This window comes from Acartia tonsa, chromosome 13, assembly GCF_053477335.1.
Source record: "Acartia tonsa isolate MP-2025a chromosome 13, ASM5347733v1, whole genome shotgun sequence".
In the NCBI taxonomy this organism is placed as follows: Eukaryota; Metazoa; Arthropoda; class Copepoda; order Calanoida; family Acartiidae; genus Acartia; species Acartia tonsa.
In genome coordinates, this window is record NC_137272.1 from 16,369,104 (window position 1) to 16,388,040 (window position 18,937).

General features: G+C 32.5%; 1 protein-coding gene across 2 annotated transcripts in view; it reads left to right on the forward strand.

Annotated features, from left to right (window-relative positions):
- Positions 1–18,937, forward strand: part of LOC145334940 (A-type potassium channel modulatory protein KCNIP1-like) — a 54,135-nt gene that overhangs the window by 789 nt on the left and 34,409 nt on the right. For both annotated transcript variants that reach the window (XM_080180578.1, XM_080180579.1), the window contains exons 2-3: positions 13,145–13,225; positions 14,714–14,768. In XM_080180578.1, the coding sequence (XP_080036704.1) occupies positions 13,145–13,225; positions 14,714–14,768 (136 nt within the window). The remainder of the gene's footprint in view (positions 1–13,144; positions 13,226–14,713; positions 14,769–18,937) is intronic.

Consider the following 18,937-nt stretch of genomic DNA (forward strand, 5'->3'; position numbering starts at 1 on the left):
GTTAGGTACGATTTAGAAAGCGTAGCAACTCTATAATCATTACCAGAATGTCCGTACGTCCATTTTGAACATGATGATTTTTTTACTTTTTTAACATCAAACTTTTATGTGATCTAATTATCCGATTGATCTGATTTTTGGTATATTGATCCTGGGACAACAAAGTATAATGTAATAAACGAAGCAACTCTATAATCAAGTCCTAAAAATGTAAGTATGTCCATAAACATTATCCTGTATCAAGCAGTTTTTTAACAAATTTACGACACCATGGAAACTGTCCCAATTTTGTATAACTTTTGCGGAACATGTTCCAGTTACGTCATATTTTTCTTTCCCGAAAAAGAGAAGGGGGAAAGAAAAAAAAGGGAAGGGGGGAAGAAAAAAGAGATGGGAGAAAAGGGGGTTTTCCCCATCTCTTTTGAAGAGATTTTCTTCCCCCCTTCCCTTTTTCGGGGAAAAAAAAAATATGACGTAACTGGAACATGTTCCGCAAAAGTTATACAAAATTGGGACAGTTTCCTTGGTGTTTAAATTTACTCACAATTTTGCTTTGACTCCTATACATTTATATTAGGATTATTCAGTTCTGAAACTATACAAGTGTTAACGTCTGTTTGTCCTACCGTTTCAGTGCTTCGCTTTTATGGAAGTTGTCATCCTTGTTTTTTTACAAACTAACATGGCAATAAATATTTTTAGTTCAGTTTTAAAACATTTGCAAGACAAAAGTGTTGACAGAACTAAAACATAGAGCAGACTTTAACATAGAACAAGGATGACAACATCCATAAAAGCGAAGCACTGAAACGGTAGGACAAACGGACATTAACATTTGTATAGTGTCAGAACTGAATAATCAAAATAAAAATGTATAAGAGTTGAACCAAAATTGTAGGTAAATTTGTTGGAAAACTGCTGGATACAGGATAACGTTTATGAACATACTTACATTTTTAGGACTTAATTTTAGAGTTGCTTCGCTTATAACATTATACTTTGTTGTCCCAGGAATTAATATACTAAAAATCAGATCAATCAGATGATTAGAGCACATGAAAATTTGTTGTAAAAAAAATAAAAAACCGACATGTTTAAAATGGACGTACGGAATTCTGGTAATGATTATAGAGTTGCTACGCTTTCTAAATCGTACCTAACTACTAAAGGAATCACCATGCAAAGTTTGAAATCGATAGGACAATTCTAACATGCGTAAATTAACGAAAAAAGCTATCCGTTACGGACGGACGTACGGACGGACCGACCCTAATTATAGAAAAGCTTCGCTTTTAAAAATAGTTTCGTATTACAGACAGCTTTTCGAGGGTAGTTAAATGGTAAATTGTGAGATAAAAACAAGTTTTGTTAGCCCCGAGGGGCCTAATGCCCAATCTAAAAAAACTGGAATTAATTCTATGACTGTGATTTGAATATTCGTAGACAGTTACGGTACATAATTTTGCAGTATGACTTAGAACTGGTTCTAATACAATTAGAAATACAAATTAATTGTGGTATAATCTTTTTTTTGAAATAAAATATTTGAGTTTTGTCTGAACTTTCGCCTGTCCGTCCATATATAGTTTATAATGTGTTTTATAACTCCTTTGCAAAGCCCTCTGGAATCATTCTTAGCCCAACTAAGCCTAACTTTTTAAATAACACGATCAATATTTATATGTATAATCCATAAAATTAAAAATAACAAAAATGGTGGGGAGCACCACGGATATAAAGGGATAAGACAATGGCCGATAAATTAATGTACATCCCCAGCCTTCTGTAGATTAAAGTTAGTGGTTGAAACGTTTGAACAACAAAATAAATTCACCACTCAAAATTCTTTGAAGTCCCCAAAATTGTTAGGCAAACGAATAAGAAAACATCAATACAAAACTTTGGGGACTAGTGTAATAAATTGCCCATTGTCCCCTTTGTTCAGGGGGAGCACAGACGTCAAAGGAGTTGGGGGGGGGGGGGGGGGTGGTAAATGGGGTTTTCGCCTCTAAAACTTTAAAACTTCACTTATTATTCCTTTCAAAAGACAAAGCTTAAATGACCCTTGGTGGGAGGGTGGAGGCCCACTGTCTTAAAAAAGGAAATTTCTACTATTAGCATTTTTAAAAACAAAGGCTGACCTATTTTTTTCATTTCTTTCAAACATTAGCATTTTAAATAAAGCTAAATTAAAAACTTTGTATAACTAGGGAAGGATGGAACATTGGGCAGTTTATTACTTTAGTTCCTTAAGTTTTCTAATTAAGTTTTGTCATTCGTTGGCTTAACAACTTAATATGTGCTTAAAACATATTCTCAGCTTAACTGATAAATAATGTATAGCATCATATTACATTACAATTATCCACGAATAACAAAATAAATAAGATAATTGTGCTTGCCTAGGGCTTTGGCCCCTAGAGGCTTACAAAACAGGCTTAATCTTATATTTTTTCATTTTAATATCCGGGAAAAGTTGTTTAAAATATGATGCAAAAGGCTTAACAACTAACCTACAATATGATAGACACTCAGCTAATCTTTTTGTAGACCATTGAATTTTATGAATTGTACATATTTCCATTTATGAAAATGTAAAAGAGTAAAATTTAAAAAAAATCCTATATTTGAATGTTATCTCAGGGATAAAGGTTTAGGATTTTTACAAATAATTCTAAGTTACATATGTATTTTTACCCCTTTCGTTGATTTCATCCCCAATTCATCAGGGATCTAAAGGGATAAGACAATGACCTATAAATTGATGTAATTCCCCAATGATGATTCCCAAAATTAATTCATCTGTAGTTTAAAATTAGTGGTTTAAACGATTGAGCACTTAACTTAATAAAACAAACAATCAAAATTCACTAAAATCCCCAAAGTTTGTTAGACCAAAGAATAAGAGAATGTTATTATAAAAATTTAGAGACTAGTGTAATAAACAGCCAATTGTCTTCTCTCTCTTTGCGAATTTATGCTAAAAAAGTTGAACAATTTGGTGAATCACACCTTCATTTATTTAAATTACTAGCGGCTACGTCCATAGAGGCCTCTAGGGGACATGAGGAAGGGGCTGTTGAATTCGATAACCCAATTAAAATTTTTATTTTAGATTTTAAAAAAATTTAAAAATAGAACTATTGGGGGGAATTTATTATTTTTTTTGTGGGGGGGGGGGGGGGTGGCCGATTTCACTCGGGAGAATGGTGGTGCCTCCCCCAAAATAGTTATAAACCTTCCCAGGACCTATGAGAAGCTAAACTGTAATACAAATTGTTTAGCAGTTAGGGAGATCTTTTGGTACAAATAGACAAACAAACATCCCCTGTTACTTTATTATGAGGATAGATTTAAACAATAGAAATAATTGCATATCTAACAAGAAAGAAAATATATTTTTTTTATCCCTGGACAAATAAGAGACAAAAAAGCACCAAAGTTTTTCAAAAGCGTCTTCTTATTCGTTGGCTTAACAACTTTGGAGATATTTACTGAATTTTGACTGGTCGGTTTATTAAGTTGAGTGTTCAAACGTTTCAATCACTTAGTCTTAACTAAAGAAGTGGTAATTTTGTTTTTCTTCATTGGGGATGTACATCAATTTATCGGCAATTGTCTTGTCCCTTTAGATCCCGGTAAAAAGAGCAATTCTAACATTCTCTGAATTGATAATTGTTTTTCAATATTCTGTACCAAAAAAATGAATAGTAATATTTTAACTGAAGCAAAATCAAAATTATACATAATATTCAAGGATCCAAAGGTATAAGACAATGGCTGATAAATTGAAAATTCCTCCTCGGTAAATCAGTGGATGGAATGTTTGAACAATCAAATTAATAAACTATCATTGGGATGTAACTATTATCGGTCATTGTCTTATCCCTTTAGATCCCTGATTTTTGCCCTGCTACTTTGGGACTTAATTATCCTTGTTTTTAATATGACATGACAAAAAAGCGACCTCGCGAAGACAAATCTTTAGACTTGAAACAAATAAACAAACAAACATTGTAAGAAAAAAATCTAGCAAATTTCCTATATATTTATCCTAATTTAAAAGTAACAGGATGTTTTTCTGCATCGAGTATTTTCTATAACCACTGAACCGATATGGTTCTCCTTCTTATATGTCTGGGCTAGGGTACCACCATATTGACGCCTAGGCTTTTTATTTTTAGAGGGTAAAATGAGGGGTTCCAAAGTTTGAGGGGGGTAAACACCCAATCCTATTATCCCCTACCCTTGGACGTCTATGTACCATTTCATATAAAAAAATCAAGATTAAGAAGGAGGTTCATATCAAACTAAAAGGATAATGTTTAAAAATGTCATATTTTAAAATGTTGTTGTTTTGCTTTGTTGTAAAGTGTTAGCCATGGTTTCCGCAAAAGTGTCAGAACTCAGGGAGGAAGTGGACATTGGGTTGTTTATTACATTAGCCCTCAGAGTTTCATATTAATGTTTTCTTATTCGTTGGCTTTACAACTTTGGGGACTTTTATTGGACATTTAAACCGCTAATTGTAATCTACACAAGGGGTAATTTTGTGTATAAACATTGGGGATTGTCTTTTCCTTTTAGATCCTTAGTGAAAAGTACATAAAAGTACTAGGATTTGTGCCTATCTGTCTGTCAGTAGCGAAGTATCCCGATATGGTCCTCATTTAAAATGAATCTTCTTAAACTTCTCGGGTAAATTTATAACTATTTTGGGGAAGGGTACCTCCACCCTGAAAAAAACCTTTTCTTCCCTAAAAAAGTATTCCCCTCGAATATTTTGTTTAAAATTAAAATTGAAAGTACAGGGTCGAGTTTTTTCCTTCCCCATTCCCTTAAATCCACAAATGGCCTCTAGGGGCGTAACCGCAAGTTTCTTAAAACAAAATATCAGAAAAATGAGGGACTGCTTATTAAGAGAGTGAATCAAAGGGAATTGCCATAAGTTTTCACTCTATCTATAACTAGTTACTTCCCCCCTAGCCTCTAGGGGAGGGCGGCGAAGGTAAGGAAAATAGCTTGATAATACCAAAATATATTTATAAACCTTACCTGAAAAGTGCAACCAATTTGGACCAGTAGTTTCCGAGATCTTTGGCTTGAGCGAAACAAAATACTGTACAACTATATATTATAGGATTTGGAAAACTTTAGACAATATAAAAAAGATAATGATATTTGCAAGAATGATGACACACCTTGTAAAGTGCACCCACTTTACATTTTAATTGCGAGGCCCATTTTTAGGAAGCATAGCTTACTTAAATTTAGTGTCTGTACTACCGTAGGTAACTGTTAGCTGCTTCATAACTTGGGCGTGTTTTGGCATGTATGTCTGTATGTCTGTCCGACATATTGAAATCTTTACGGTAACACACACACACACGATTAAACCTTGGCTTTGCTGCTAAAACCTTTGCTACAATGCCTTTGTATTGCTGAGCTACGTATGGATATAATTCTACTTGTTAAGTCCATTTTTTTAACAGCTTAAACGTTTAGAAAGAAATTAGAATTGTAAATATTATTCTAAAAAATCTTAAAATTAAACCAAGTACGATAATTTCCAACACAAGTGGGACAAAATATTATTTCAGATTGTCTGAATGTAACTTATAGGCTATAGCTGTAAGATCTTATTCTCTTAGCTGCTATTAAAGATAGATTTTGTTGATTTAATTTTTAATTAAGTCTATTAGCTTTTCCATGAAAGTGACTAATCGAGTACAGAACCCCCTTACTCCATTATTTTGAAATTAAATAAAAATAGAGGGGTAGGGGTGTACTTTTTTCATTTGTTTGTTTACTTCTTTAAGGTTTACGTCATCAGGTTAATTTTGGTTATATTAGATACCGCAGTGGTAAGTCATAGGAAAACAAGGATGGCAACATCCATAAAAGCGAAGCACTGAAACGATAGGACAAACGGACACTAACACTTGTATAGTGTCAGAACTGAATAATCAGAATATAAATGTATAAATGTCGAAGCAAAATTGTAAGTAAAATTGTTGAAAAACTGCTTGATACAGAATAATGTTTATTGACATACTTACATTTTTAGGACTTGATTATAGAGTTACTTCGCTTATAATATTGTACTTTGTTGTCCCAGGAATCAGTATACCAAAAATCAGATCAATGTAACATGCCTAAATTAGCGAAAAAAGCTATCCGTTACGGACGGACGTACGGACGGACCGATCCTAATTGCTCCTTCCTTATAGGTCATAGAAATGTTTATGACTATACTGGGGTAGGGTCCCAAGGGAAATTGTCCCTAGAAAAAAAACCCCCAAAGTTAAAAAAGAATTTTATTTTTAAAAAACTAAAATCGACTTCCTTCCCCCTTATCTACGCGACTACAAAACTTAAAAATTTGACGTCTGATCTATTTTCTTTTTGATACATATTGCTTATCTTTAATATGAAAACTTTAGAAAAAGTTTTGAAAAGAAAGTTTTTCACAGATAAACCAACTTTTTCCGTTTATATTTTTCAAATAAAAGATTATGGTGTTCCCACGTTGTCACGAACATACTTCAAGTAGTATGTCGAATAAACGAACATAGTTTGAGTAAGCGAGAAGAAAGAAAACGGGAGGGAAAGAGAGAGAGAGAGAGAGAGAGAGAGAGAGAGAGAGAGAGAGAGAGAGAGAGAGAGAGAGAGAGAGAGAGAGAGAGAGAGAGAGAGAGAGAGAGAGAGAGAGAGAGAGAGAGAGAGAGAGAGAGAGAGAGAGAGAGAGAGAGAGAGAGAGAGAGAAAGAGAAAGAGAGAGAGAGAGGGAAAATAGTTATCATTGCTATATTTTTTATTTGCATGTGGAGCACTTAAACTCTTCCCCTTATTTATGAAATAAATTTAAGATATAGAGAAAGGGGGGGATGGTGTTTGCCTAACCCTTGCTCTGGGCTCTAAATCTTTGGGGTTACCCAGTACCAGATATAACCTAACTAAACCTAAATTAAAAAAAAAAAAAACAAGTGATCTTCCCCGAAGCCTTTTATTTTTCAACTTGCGGTTCGCCCTTAGAATTAAAAAAAGTACTTCTGGTGCTGCCACTTATTTTAAAATAACTGCCTAAAAAAATTGGTGGGGGGGAATTTTTTTTTTTTGAGGGGGGTTGTCCCATCCCCCAAGAAAATAGCCCAAAACCACCACAGGACCAGTAGGTATATTCCCTAAAGAGTAGAATCCAATCGGTTCAGTGGTTATCGAGATCTTATGGGACGTACGGAAAGACGGACAGACATCATTCTACTTTGTATTATAGATACATAATACATATATGTATTCTTAAGATTTCTTTGATTTCAGGACCTTTGTATAAAAAAACTTAAAATTTGATGTTTATATGTCATTGTCAAAACATTCAACTTTTCTCTTTTATACATCCTAATATGCATTAAAAAGCAGCAGGGATCTAAAGGGATAGGACAACGGCCGATAAATTGATGTACATACCTGATGATGATACACAAATTACCCCTTCGGTAGCGTAAAATAAGTGGTTTAAACGTTTCAATCACAATTCACTAAGGTCCCCAAAGTTGTTAAGCAAACAAATAAGAAAACTTTATTATAAAACTTGGGGGACTAGCGTAAAAACAGCTCATTGTCCCCTTTCTTTTGGATTAGAAAGAGCTTTTAATCTCAAGAATAATTACATTTCTCGTATTCATTTGAATCCGGTGGTTAGGAACCGGTTCTCATGAATACGAAAAAACTATGTCTAGCATCGTATTATATCCAGTTTTCTACGAATATAGAAATGTACAATCATAAGATTAAAACTAGTTTTTTTAGCCAGTGCCTTCGGCACCACGGGGCTAAAAAAACTAGTTTTAATCTTATAATTGTACATTCTATATCCGCGGAAAGCCGTTTATAATACGATACGAGAAATAACTATTCTTTTATTTGAGTATTTAAAAAAATTATTTGAGATTAAATATCCCTTCCTTTTTTGTATATTTACATTTTGAATAAAAGATTATAATAACACAGAAATGCGCTCTGAATCTTAAAACAAAAATAAACATTCCTTGAATTAAAATTTCCATTTAGCAATTTGATTCAAAATAAAATGAATCTAAAAATCTTATAATTTATCTAGAATTCACAAATTACACAAATTACTTTAATATTAGATGCTTTGTACAGACAATTTGAGATTATAATATAAAGATGCTTTGCTTAAAATATTGCACTTTGTTGTCCAAGGAATCATCGTTAAAAAATCATATAAATATGATATTTATATCATACAAAATAAGTGTAAAAAACTAAAAATCAGCATGTTTAAATGAACCTACGGACTTTTAGCCAATAATCATAGAGTTGCTTTCCTTTTAAAATTCTACCTATCTCTTACAGGAATAATCAGGAAAAGTTTTAAATCGACAGGACAACTCTAACTTGCCTAAATTAATGGTTAAACCCTAAAAGTATAAAAGCTTCGCTTTTAAAAACATTATTTCTATATTTTGTTTTTAATCTTTGTAGTGGATATTGTTGCAATGGATATAGAATATTCGAATATTGTGAGAGATTCTTGCATACCCTAATGTTTTTCCCAGCTGGCTAATATATTGATAACCCTCATCCCCCCTTTGACCATGGAGGAACGTATTGACCAATATGTAAGGACTACATTAGCAACCTAAATTGACGACAAAATTTCCCCTGTCATTATATCGACGTATTCTGAATCCATTATTGTTGCCAGGTATTTTTTGAATGCCTCAAATGACGTCAACTGTTAAATTTTTGGGCGAAACAAAATTTAGTGTTCAGTAAAAAATACGAAATAGTCTAATCTTTCTAGGAATCACCATAACAAACATTAAGTTAGTAAGACAGTTCTAACATATAAAAATTTGATATCAAAAAAGCTAAAAATTTGATTTGATAATGATTAAAGAGGTGTTATTCATTCAAGATTATACTTTTTTGTCACAGGAATCCTTAGATTTAATTCTTGGGGTGGTTTTAGGCTTTCTTTCTGCTTTTCCTATATCCTTCAATAAAAAACTCCAAGATGGTAGATGTATTTTTTTTACTGTATTGCAAAAATTCCCTTTCCTTAGCCGATAATATTACTTTTTAGCTAAGTTGAAATTTATTTTTATGAGACTATAAAAGCTCTTTCTTTAAGCTATAATGCAAATATTATCACATTTTCTTACTTTCCTTTAAATTAAATTATAATTTTATATTATTATTGTGTAAGTCTTTATATTTAAGTAACAGGATGTCTCTCTGTCTATGCCTGTCTGTCTGTAAGGATCTCGCTAACCGCTATAGTAACTGAAATGATTCTCCTTTACAGTGTAGCTTCTCATAGGTCCTGGGAAGGGTATCACCACTCAACCAATAAAAAAATAAAATTTAACCATCTAAACTTTTTGTAATTTCTTTCTTTTTAAAACCAGAGTGACAGAAGGTCTCTATGGGCGTAACCGCTATTAAGTAGTAAATAAAAAACAACCATCCCACCAACATACAATAATTATAAAGTAAAGTCGTTGCTGAGAAACACAACAACTTTTCTTTATTTCATCTCCCAGAAAGATTTGAGTTGGAAAAAAAGAAGTATGATGTTACTAAGAGATCAATCCTTAAATATATTTACGTTTTTTGCTAAAGTAGAGAACAATAGAAGCTATTATTTATATAGTAAAATATATAACCTGCTTCCAAGCTTATTATATTTATTTGAGGTAGCGGTAAATAATCTGGATAGAGGGGTAATTCAAATTTCAAAAAGAAAGGCAAGAGGGGTTGGTAAAAATGGACTAAATTTTTCTTGCCCTTCCCAAAAACTTTTTTGTAATTTTATTTTGGGGTGGGGGGGGGGGGGGGGGAGTTATTTAATTCTTATTTTAGATATTGAACTCTGGAAATTCATATATATGAGAGAACACTAGAATTTATATTGTTTAAGCATTACACCTAGAAAAAGGGTAGAAACTAGAGAACACTAGAATATAATTTTCAAGTATCGTACCCAATGAAATGGGTAGAAACTAGAGAACACAAGAATATGATATTTAAGTATTGAACCCAGGAAATGGGTAGAAACTAGAGAAAACAAGAATATAAATTTTAAGTATTGTACTCAGTAAATAGGTAGAAACTAGGGAACACATGAATATAATTTTTTAGTATTTTACCCAAGAAATGGGTAGAAGCTCGACATACAAGTATTATCTCTAAGTATTGTACCCAGGACATGTGTAGAAACTACCTAGAGAACACAAGAATGTAATTTTTAAGTATTGTACCCAGGAAATGGGTAGAAACTAGAGAAAACAAGAATTTTTGTTCCATTAATCACTAGCCCATTACATAACAAACAAAGTTGTTTACACAACAAGGACGACTCCGTCCATTAACTGCATCCTTTAAAAAGAATACAGAAGCCTCTGGGTGGAAGGAGGGCCAGGAGGAGGGGGGGGGGAGGGGGGATATTCACCACCTCATTTTTAACTTTATCATAACATAATTCATCAAAGAATTATATTTGACGATAAATTAGCCTAAAATCATCAAAGACACATGTAACGAGATCTCAATTGGTTCAGTGGTTAGCGAGATCTTAAGGGACAAACAATAATCATTTTATTGATATGATTCAAACTTTTTGACTCCTAGTACTGTGTACAATATTTTTGTTTTTAAAGTAAAATACTATCATATTAGGTCTGCTGTTAGACCATAAATAGATATGTAGCGGGAGTGTAAATATGTTTAAAATGTCAAAAAAGTTTATAGGACGATTGAGAATGATAACCTTAGTTATTGAAATATATATATGGCCTGTACAAAGATGTTAGTTTGATAAAGTAGTCTTGGGTTGAGAAGGATCAATAGCTTTTAATATCATATTAGGTACTAGCGGCAACCCCTCCACAAAAATAGTTACCTATAAGAAGCTACATCAAAAAGAAGAACCTTATAGGTTTAGCGGTTAACAAGATCATTTGGAACAGACAGACACAAGACACACATATAGACAGTCAGTCATCCTGTTACTTCTCTATATAGATTAATTACTCTGCATAATAGCAAGTTAAATATTAGTTTGGCTTCTCTTTTATAAATATTGTCATCCTTGTTTTACTTTTACTTTACAACAATCGATAACACAGCATAATAATTCAAACAGAAAATGTCAAAAAGTCAGGGAGGGAGGGGACATTGGACTGTAAATTACACTGGTACCCAAAGTTTTATATCTACAGTATCTCTTTCTTTAGCTTAAAAACTTTGGGTATTTAGAATTGAGAAGGGTTCGGTCAAACCCAGCAGTGTATAAAATTTTAAACCAACAGCTCAATCTAATGACGGTGTAATTTTATTTATCATAATTGGGGATTTATATCAATTTATTGTTCATTGTCTTATCCCTTAAGATCCCTGCAATAAGTCAAATTTTTATGAAAAATTGATCCCTAATCACAAAGCAAAGTAAAGAAAGGAAAGAAATGCTGCATAAGAATTTCAAAGATTTTTAGCCGCAAAATATTTTACCCGCATTTTTAATCATCCTCAAAAAATTTTAATTATTAAAAAGTAATGGTTCTTCTTTACAGTGTAGCCTATCATAGGTTCTGAGAAGGTTTATAATTATTTTGGTGGGGGAGTGGCACCATTATCATCCCAAGAGAAATCGACCCTAGAAAAAAATGGCTACTCCTCCCCAAAAAGGAATAAAAATGTACTATAGTCCTTAAAGTTGTTATGCCAACGAATAAAACAAAATAATTATTATAAAGGTTATTATAAAGTTTAGGAACTAGTTAAATAAACAGCTTTTGATATTATGTTCAAAATTTAATTTTAGACAGCTTACTAATACTAATCGGCCGCTGACTAAACAACTGCCAAATATATCCACCAACAAACAGCGGGCGCAGTTCCTGTAAAATTTATTTGATCAATCATTTCAAAGAAATTGAAAAATTTGAAGGAAATGTTTCAATCTCCATAAAATGCAAAAAGATTTGACAATATTGCAACACTTTTATGCGAGACATTGATTATCCTCCATTCTCTTTAAAAAACCCGCATCCGCTCGTTGTCAGGAAGGTGATTGTTTCGAATCCCTACCCGACCGGACGTCATAACTGAAGACGTTAATAATTATTCCTTCTTTTGCCAATGCAATTATCTATAAAGTGACGACTTTTCTAAGAAGCTTCTTATAGGTCTAAGGAATTTGCTTGGTTGTGGAATTCATTTTATTTAAAAAAATAATTTTAAAAATGGGGTGTGGGTTGAATTCAACCCCCACTAATTCTAGTACCCCTAGAGGACTCTAGGGGCGTGCCTGCTAGTCAAATGAATAAACTAAATGTTGTCAGAAAGTAATAGGAACTTTGGCTGTTAATTGAACTGGTGTCCAAAATTTTTCAACCACGTTATTCAAGAAACATTTGTTACTATTTGTTGTTTTAAAACTATGTAGTAATGCCTAGGAGATGGGGTTGAAAGAGAAATTTTTTTTTAATTTGGCTAGGAAACTGCAGAAGAATATATTTCTTGCAAGCAAAAAGTATTTCTCTGTACATCTAAAATTTTGCACATTTTTAGAAGAAAATGAAAATTATACCTTTTTACTTTTAATACGAGAGATAAGATAAGATTTCTTCTTTATATAAAAGTAACAGGATCTTTGTGTTTTTGTTTCTATCTATCTATCTATCTATCTATCTATCTATCTATCTATCTATCTATCTATCTATCTATCTATCTATCTATCTATCTATCTATCTATCTATCTATCTATCTATATATCTATCTATCTATCTATCTATCTATCTATCTATCTATCTATCTATCTATCTATCTATCTATCTATATATCTATCTATCTATCTATCTATCTATCTATCTATCTATCTATCTATCTATCTATCTATCTATCTATCTATCTATCTATCTATCTATCTATCTATCTATCTATCTATCTATCTATCTATCTATCTATCTATCTATCTATCTATCTATATATCTATCTATCTATCTATCTATCTATCTATCTATCTATCTATCTATCTATCTATCTATCTATCTATCTATATATATATCTATCTATCTATCTATCTATCTATCTATCTATCTATCTATCTATCCTAGTCCTGAGGTTCTAGCAGCTGTGGCTCAGAAATTACAAGATCTTTCTCATAAAACAGTCATAAACCTGGATGATTTAATCAAGTAAGTAATATGGATAGATAGATAGATAGATAGGATAGTCAGATAATTAGATATCCTTATAATAAATTAAAAGAATATCTGTCTGTGTGTACCGAAAGATCTCACCAACAATTGAACCGATATGGTTTCACTTTACAATGTAGCTTCTCATAATGGCCTTGGAAGGTTTCATCTATTTTGGGGGAGGTTGCCAAAAAAAATCACCACAAAAAATTGAACTGAAGGGGGTAGTGGATGTTGACCCTAGTGCCCCTAGAGGCCGCATAGTAAATATATATTTCATGATATAAGTGTGAGAGAGAGAGTATTTCCTTAAAACTTTAATTTTACAATAGAATAAAATATAAAAAGTTGAAATTGTAAAATCTAGTTAGAAATAAAAGTAAAAAGTACCCCCAATATTTTATTTCTCATACAGGTGTCTACGCCCCTAGAGTTTACACGCATCTATAGATAGAATATGATAACAAATAAGGTAACATTGTTACTAAACTTTGGGTACCAGTGTAATTTACAGTCGGAGTCGAATGTCCCATCCCTCCCTGCTGTATGTACATCATACAAATAAGAAATCACAAATAAAAGTTTGACATATCATCATAAAATATTCAAAAACAAACAATGATTTTTGTTATGTATGTAGAATATGTGGATATTGCGACAGGAGAATATTTGCTGTCACTTTAGGTTGCTAATACGTTACTCCATTAATTTGGGAGGGGTTGGGAAAAAGTCAAAGATGGGTAGGATGAGGGGCATTGTTATATTAGCCTGCTTGGAGAAACATTTTATCAGGGTATGCGAGAATCTCTCACAGTATCCATTATTTTTGTGTTTAATCGCAGCAACAACTTACTGACAATATTTGTTTTTATTCCACACTAGCGGCTACGCCCTCTCGAGGACTCAGGGGGCACTTAAGCTTTGGGGAAGGGGGGATTTGATTTTTAATCGTAGTTTTAAAAAGTAAAAATAAATTGATTTTTTGTGGAGGGGGGGGGGGGGGCTAATTTTTCCTAGGGGCGATTTCTCTCCCCAAAAAGTTGTACAATGTAAAGGAGAACCATATCGTTTTAGCGGTTAGCGAGATCCTTTGGTACAAACAAACAAACAGACAGAGATACTCACAAACATACTGTCACTTTTATATAAGTAGCGAAGTTACTTTATACACTTTATCAGTCCGTCCGTAAAACTGTGGGGAAAATGCGATTTTCTCGGCTTCTATTTAAGATAGACGGATGAAATTTTGGGTGAAGATTCCCTGTATTAATAAGCATCAAATGTTTACTTTACTTTGTATGTCAGTCAGTCGGTCATGCTTAAAAGACATTGAAAAGATTTTTTATTGATTTATCAGAAAGGTTTCGTGATTTCTAAGAAGTATAGCACATTTGTCAACTGAACAAAGTCTTTTGTATGTTTGTCCTTCCATAAATATTTATTGCTACGCTACTTATGGATGTTGTCATCCTTGTTGTATTGTAGGAGCACAAAGTTCAGTAAACAAGAAATCAGAACAATGTACAGAGGATTCAAGCAGGTGACACATTTTTAAAAGCGAAACTTTTCTATAATTAGAGGTCGTCAATTTTACGATGTGTTGCCCCCAACGACAGCTGAAAAACACGTATAGGTTTTGTGTTTTTTTCTCGAATTTATTTCGTTATTGGTATAAGCTGGGTAGGTCTGTCCGTCCGTTATGGTTAGTTTTTTCTTCAATTTAAACAATTGTTCTATCGATTTCAAACTTTGCAAGGTGATTCCTATAACAGTTAAGTACGACTTAGAAGAGAAGAGAGAGAGAGAGAGAGAGAGAGAGAGAGAGAGAGAGAGAGAGAGAGAGAGAGAGAGAGAGAGAGAGAGAGATAGAGATAGAGAGAGAGAGAAGAAAAGAAAACATACACTCGCATTTGTAGAGTAGTTTCGCTACCAAAAATCTTTTTTGTTTGTAATTCTAAAGATTATTTGTATGGTGGTATTGGATGTAATATACATGGATATCATAACAGGGGAATTTTTGTTGTCAATTTAGGTTGCTAATATGGACATCATTTATTGGTAAGTTTGTTCATCCTGTAGAAGGGTAGTTAGTTAAGTAAAGGAGGTAGATGGAGGGTATAATTATTTTAGCCAGATTAGAGTATCACTTTATTAGAGTACATGAATATCTGGTGCAACATCCAAGTAATTATATATCGATTAGCACTAAGCATTATTTGTATGAGCTAGTATTGATGTTAGATCATCTATGTAATTCTTTTATATAAACAGGGATCTACAGGGATAAGACAATGGCCGATAAAATGATGTAACCATGATACACAAAATTACTTAATTCTATAGATTACAATTAGTGGACGTTTGGACATTTAATGAGCCGGCCATTGGAAATTCAATAAAATCCCCCAAAGCTGTTAAACCAACGAATAAAAAAACGGGACTAGTGTAATTAATAGTCCAATGTCCTCTCCCTCCTTTCTTTTCTCTTCCCATCTTTCTTACTAATGCAACTCTTGAGTTATACTTTGTCTTAGCTTCTGATAATATAATCATTCTAGTTCTTTCTTTATTTTGGTTGATTTTTTCCCTATAATTCTAGAAGATTTTCTATCAAGAAGAAAATAAACGACACAATTTGTTTTAATTTCATGGATAAAGAGTACAATGGATATGATAATAGTTATTTCTCCTATTCATTCGAAACCGAATAATATCCGGTTCTCATCCATTTGAAAGAAAACTATGTCTAGCATTGTATTATATCCAGTCTTCACGAATATATAAACTGGTTTTAATCTTCTAATACTACTTTTATATTCACGGAAAGCTGTTTATAATACGATGCAAGAAATAACTATTATCGCTTCGAATTATACACAGATATTATAAGATATTTGTTATCCCAAAGGGGACGATGACCGGGGCTAACAAAACTGTTATTATTTTATGTTTTTTTTATTCCAATATTCGGGGAAAATTGCTTGTATTAGGATTCTACATATATAATATTTTTCCGTATGGCTCAGAACAGGTTCTAATCCAGTGGATATAAATCGGTTTCGAAGCCATACTGGATATTTTTTTATTATAAATAAATTTGTATCAATCCATACTTTGTCTACTTTTTTTTGTACGTTAGTCTGTCTGTATATTCCTGGTTTTCTTTACTATATATGAGCCCAACTTCTTTACCTATTGATTGCTTTTATCTATTTTATGCTTGGAGGGAGAAGACAAAGGTTGACAAATTTATATACATTCCCAATAACCATAAACAAAATTACTTTTTCTGTAGATTAAAATTAATGGCTCAAATTATTACCAGTTAGGAACAAACCATAAATATATCCAAAGTTTTTTTTTAACAAACTAACTCATTGGGAATATATAATAATTTATCGTCCATAGTCTTATCCAAAAAAATCCCAGATTTTATGTTATTTTCCATTAAACAAGAACAACAAAATTCAAAACAGTCTTTTTTCAAAAGTTTTCAATTGTAAATATTTTTATAGGACGATTGGGAATGAAAGCCTTTGAGATATATGTACAAAGAAAAAGCCTTAAATAAAAATAAAAGGATGTCGGCCTGCCTGTTTGCAACTGCTGAACCGATATGGTCAACCCAGAATTTTCCGAGGTCTTCTGCTTTAGACAAAGAAACTTTGCTTCCTTATATTATAGGATTTGCCTTATTTATACGTACGATTTTTTAGGTAAATTTTTTAATCAATTAAACAGTATATCTTTATTTTTGTTGTCAAAATTATTTTTATCTTATTTTAGCTGTGTCAATTTTTCATTTAATTGACCTTGTTAAAATGTACATACCCCCCATACATTTTACACACTCTCTTCCTTCATACATTAAACTAAGAACAATTTTATTAGAAATTGTATAGCACCTATTCTCGTATTCATTCGAATCCGGTGGATAGGAACCGGTTCTCATCCATACAAAAAAAACTATGTCTAGCATCGTATTATATCCAGCTTTCTTACGAATATAAAAACGTACAATCATAAGAGTAAAACCAGTCTTTTTAGCTGATGCCTTCTGCACCTCGGGCCTAAAAAAACTAGTTTTAATCTTATTTTTGTACATTCTATATCCGCGATGCGAGAAATAACTATTATAAGTTATTTATCGCATCTTGTATTATAAGCAGCTTTCCGTGGATAGTAAAATAAAAAAAATGGTATCGATTTTATGTTGTTTATTATATTATTCAAGGAAAATTGTATTTATTAGGATACGATGTGAGACTTTTCATTATGGCTTGGAACTGGTTCTAATCCAGCGGATATAATTCAAGAGTTGTACAAATCAAGGATATAAAGGGATAAGACGATGGCTGATAAATTGATGTATATCTTCCTGCCTTTAATATTTATTAGCAGCTACGCCCCTAGAGGCCTCTGGTGGTACTTTAAATATTTGTTTTTTTGTTCAAGTCTCTACGATACCTTTATGTTGCGTTCAAGTCTTTCAAATATTTATTTTTTATTTTTTGTGATTTCTCTAGGGAGGGTGGTGGTACCCTCCCCTAAAATAGTTAAAAACCTTCCCGGAACCTATGAGAAGCTACTCTGTTAAGGAGAACCCGCTCGGTTCAGCGGTTTGCGAGATCCTTCGGTACAGACACACATCCCGTTACTTTATTATAAGGATACTTGAATATTTGATTATACTTATCGAGCGAGGCTGCTGTCCATGACACTGTAACGTCAGGTCCAACAATCAAGAAAAATTAAGGGGAGCAAATCTCTCCTTTTCTGTACAAACATCCAGTGCACTAGATTAAGTAACACCCAACAGAAATTCAAATCTTTGATTGCACCACCTTTGTCTGGAAGTCCTATCTTAATACACAAGTAACATTCTCTGTAAGTATTCTATGCACAGAACCAAATTTATGGAGAAATTTAGATTTGCTTCCATTTGCATTTATCTTTAAACTTTGTGTATTTTAGTTTGTGTGTGCATGTATGTATGTGTGTGTGTGTGTGCATGTGTGTGTGTAGGTGGGTGAATTTGGGTGTGTATTTTTGTATATTTATGCATTTAGAAATTTGATCAAATTTAGTAAGTCCGCAGTTGAATAAGTATCTTGCCCATAAGGCCAAAATCTCGAAATATAAAGCAGCATTTTTCCTGTTTATATTAAAGAAAGAAAGGGATAAATGACATGAAATTTGTTTCTAAAAAATGGTTACGAAACCTCTTTAGTATAAACAGAATCAAAATAGTCAAATAAAATTACCTACTTATTCTGTTCAATGATTATTGATTAATCCTCTTTTTAGGCAATTACAGAGGCCTCTAGAGGTAGTTAAAAAAATTTTTAAAAAGTTTAAAAAGAAGAGATTATTTTGAAGGGCAATTTTTTAAGAATGATTTCTCTTTGGATGGTGGTTGTTCCCTACCCTAAAATAGTTGTAAACCTTCCTAAGACCTATATGAAGCTAAATTGTCAAGGAAAACCATATTATTTCCACGGTAGCGATGTCCATTGTCCATAGATCCTGTCAATTATGTAAGGTTATTACATGAATGAAAATCTAGAGAAATTATGAGAGAAAACTATGAATAAATAAATGCATTGACAACTTACAAAGTTGACATACTACAATGCTGATGTTATAAATTGTATATGTTTAAAGCATAACTGTAATGTAAATTTCTAGATATTTTTACACATAAATTCA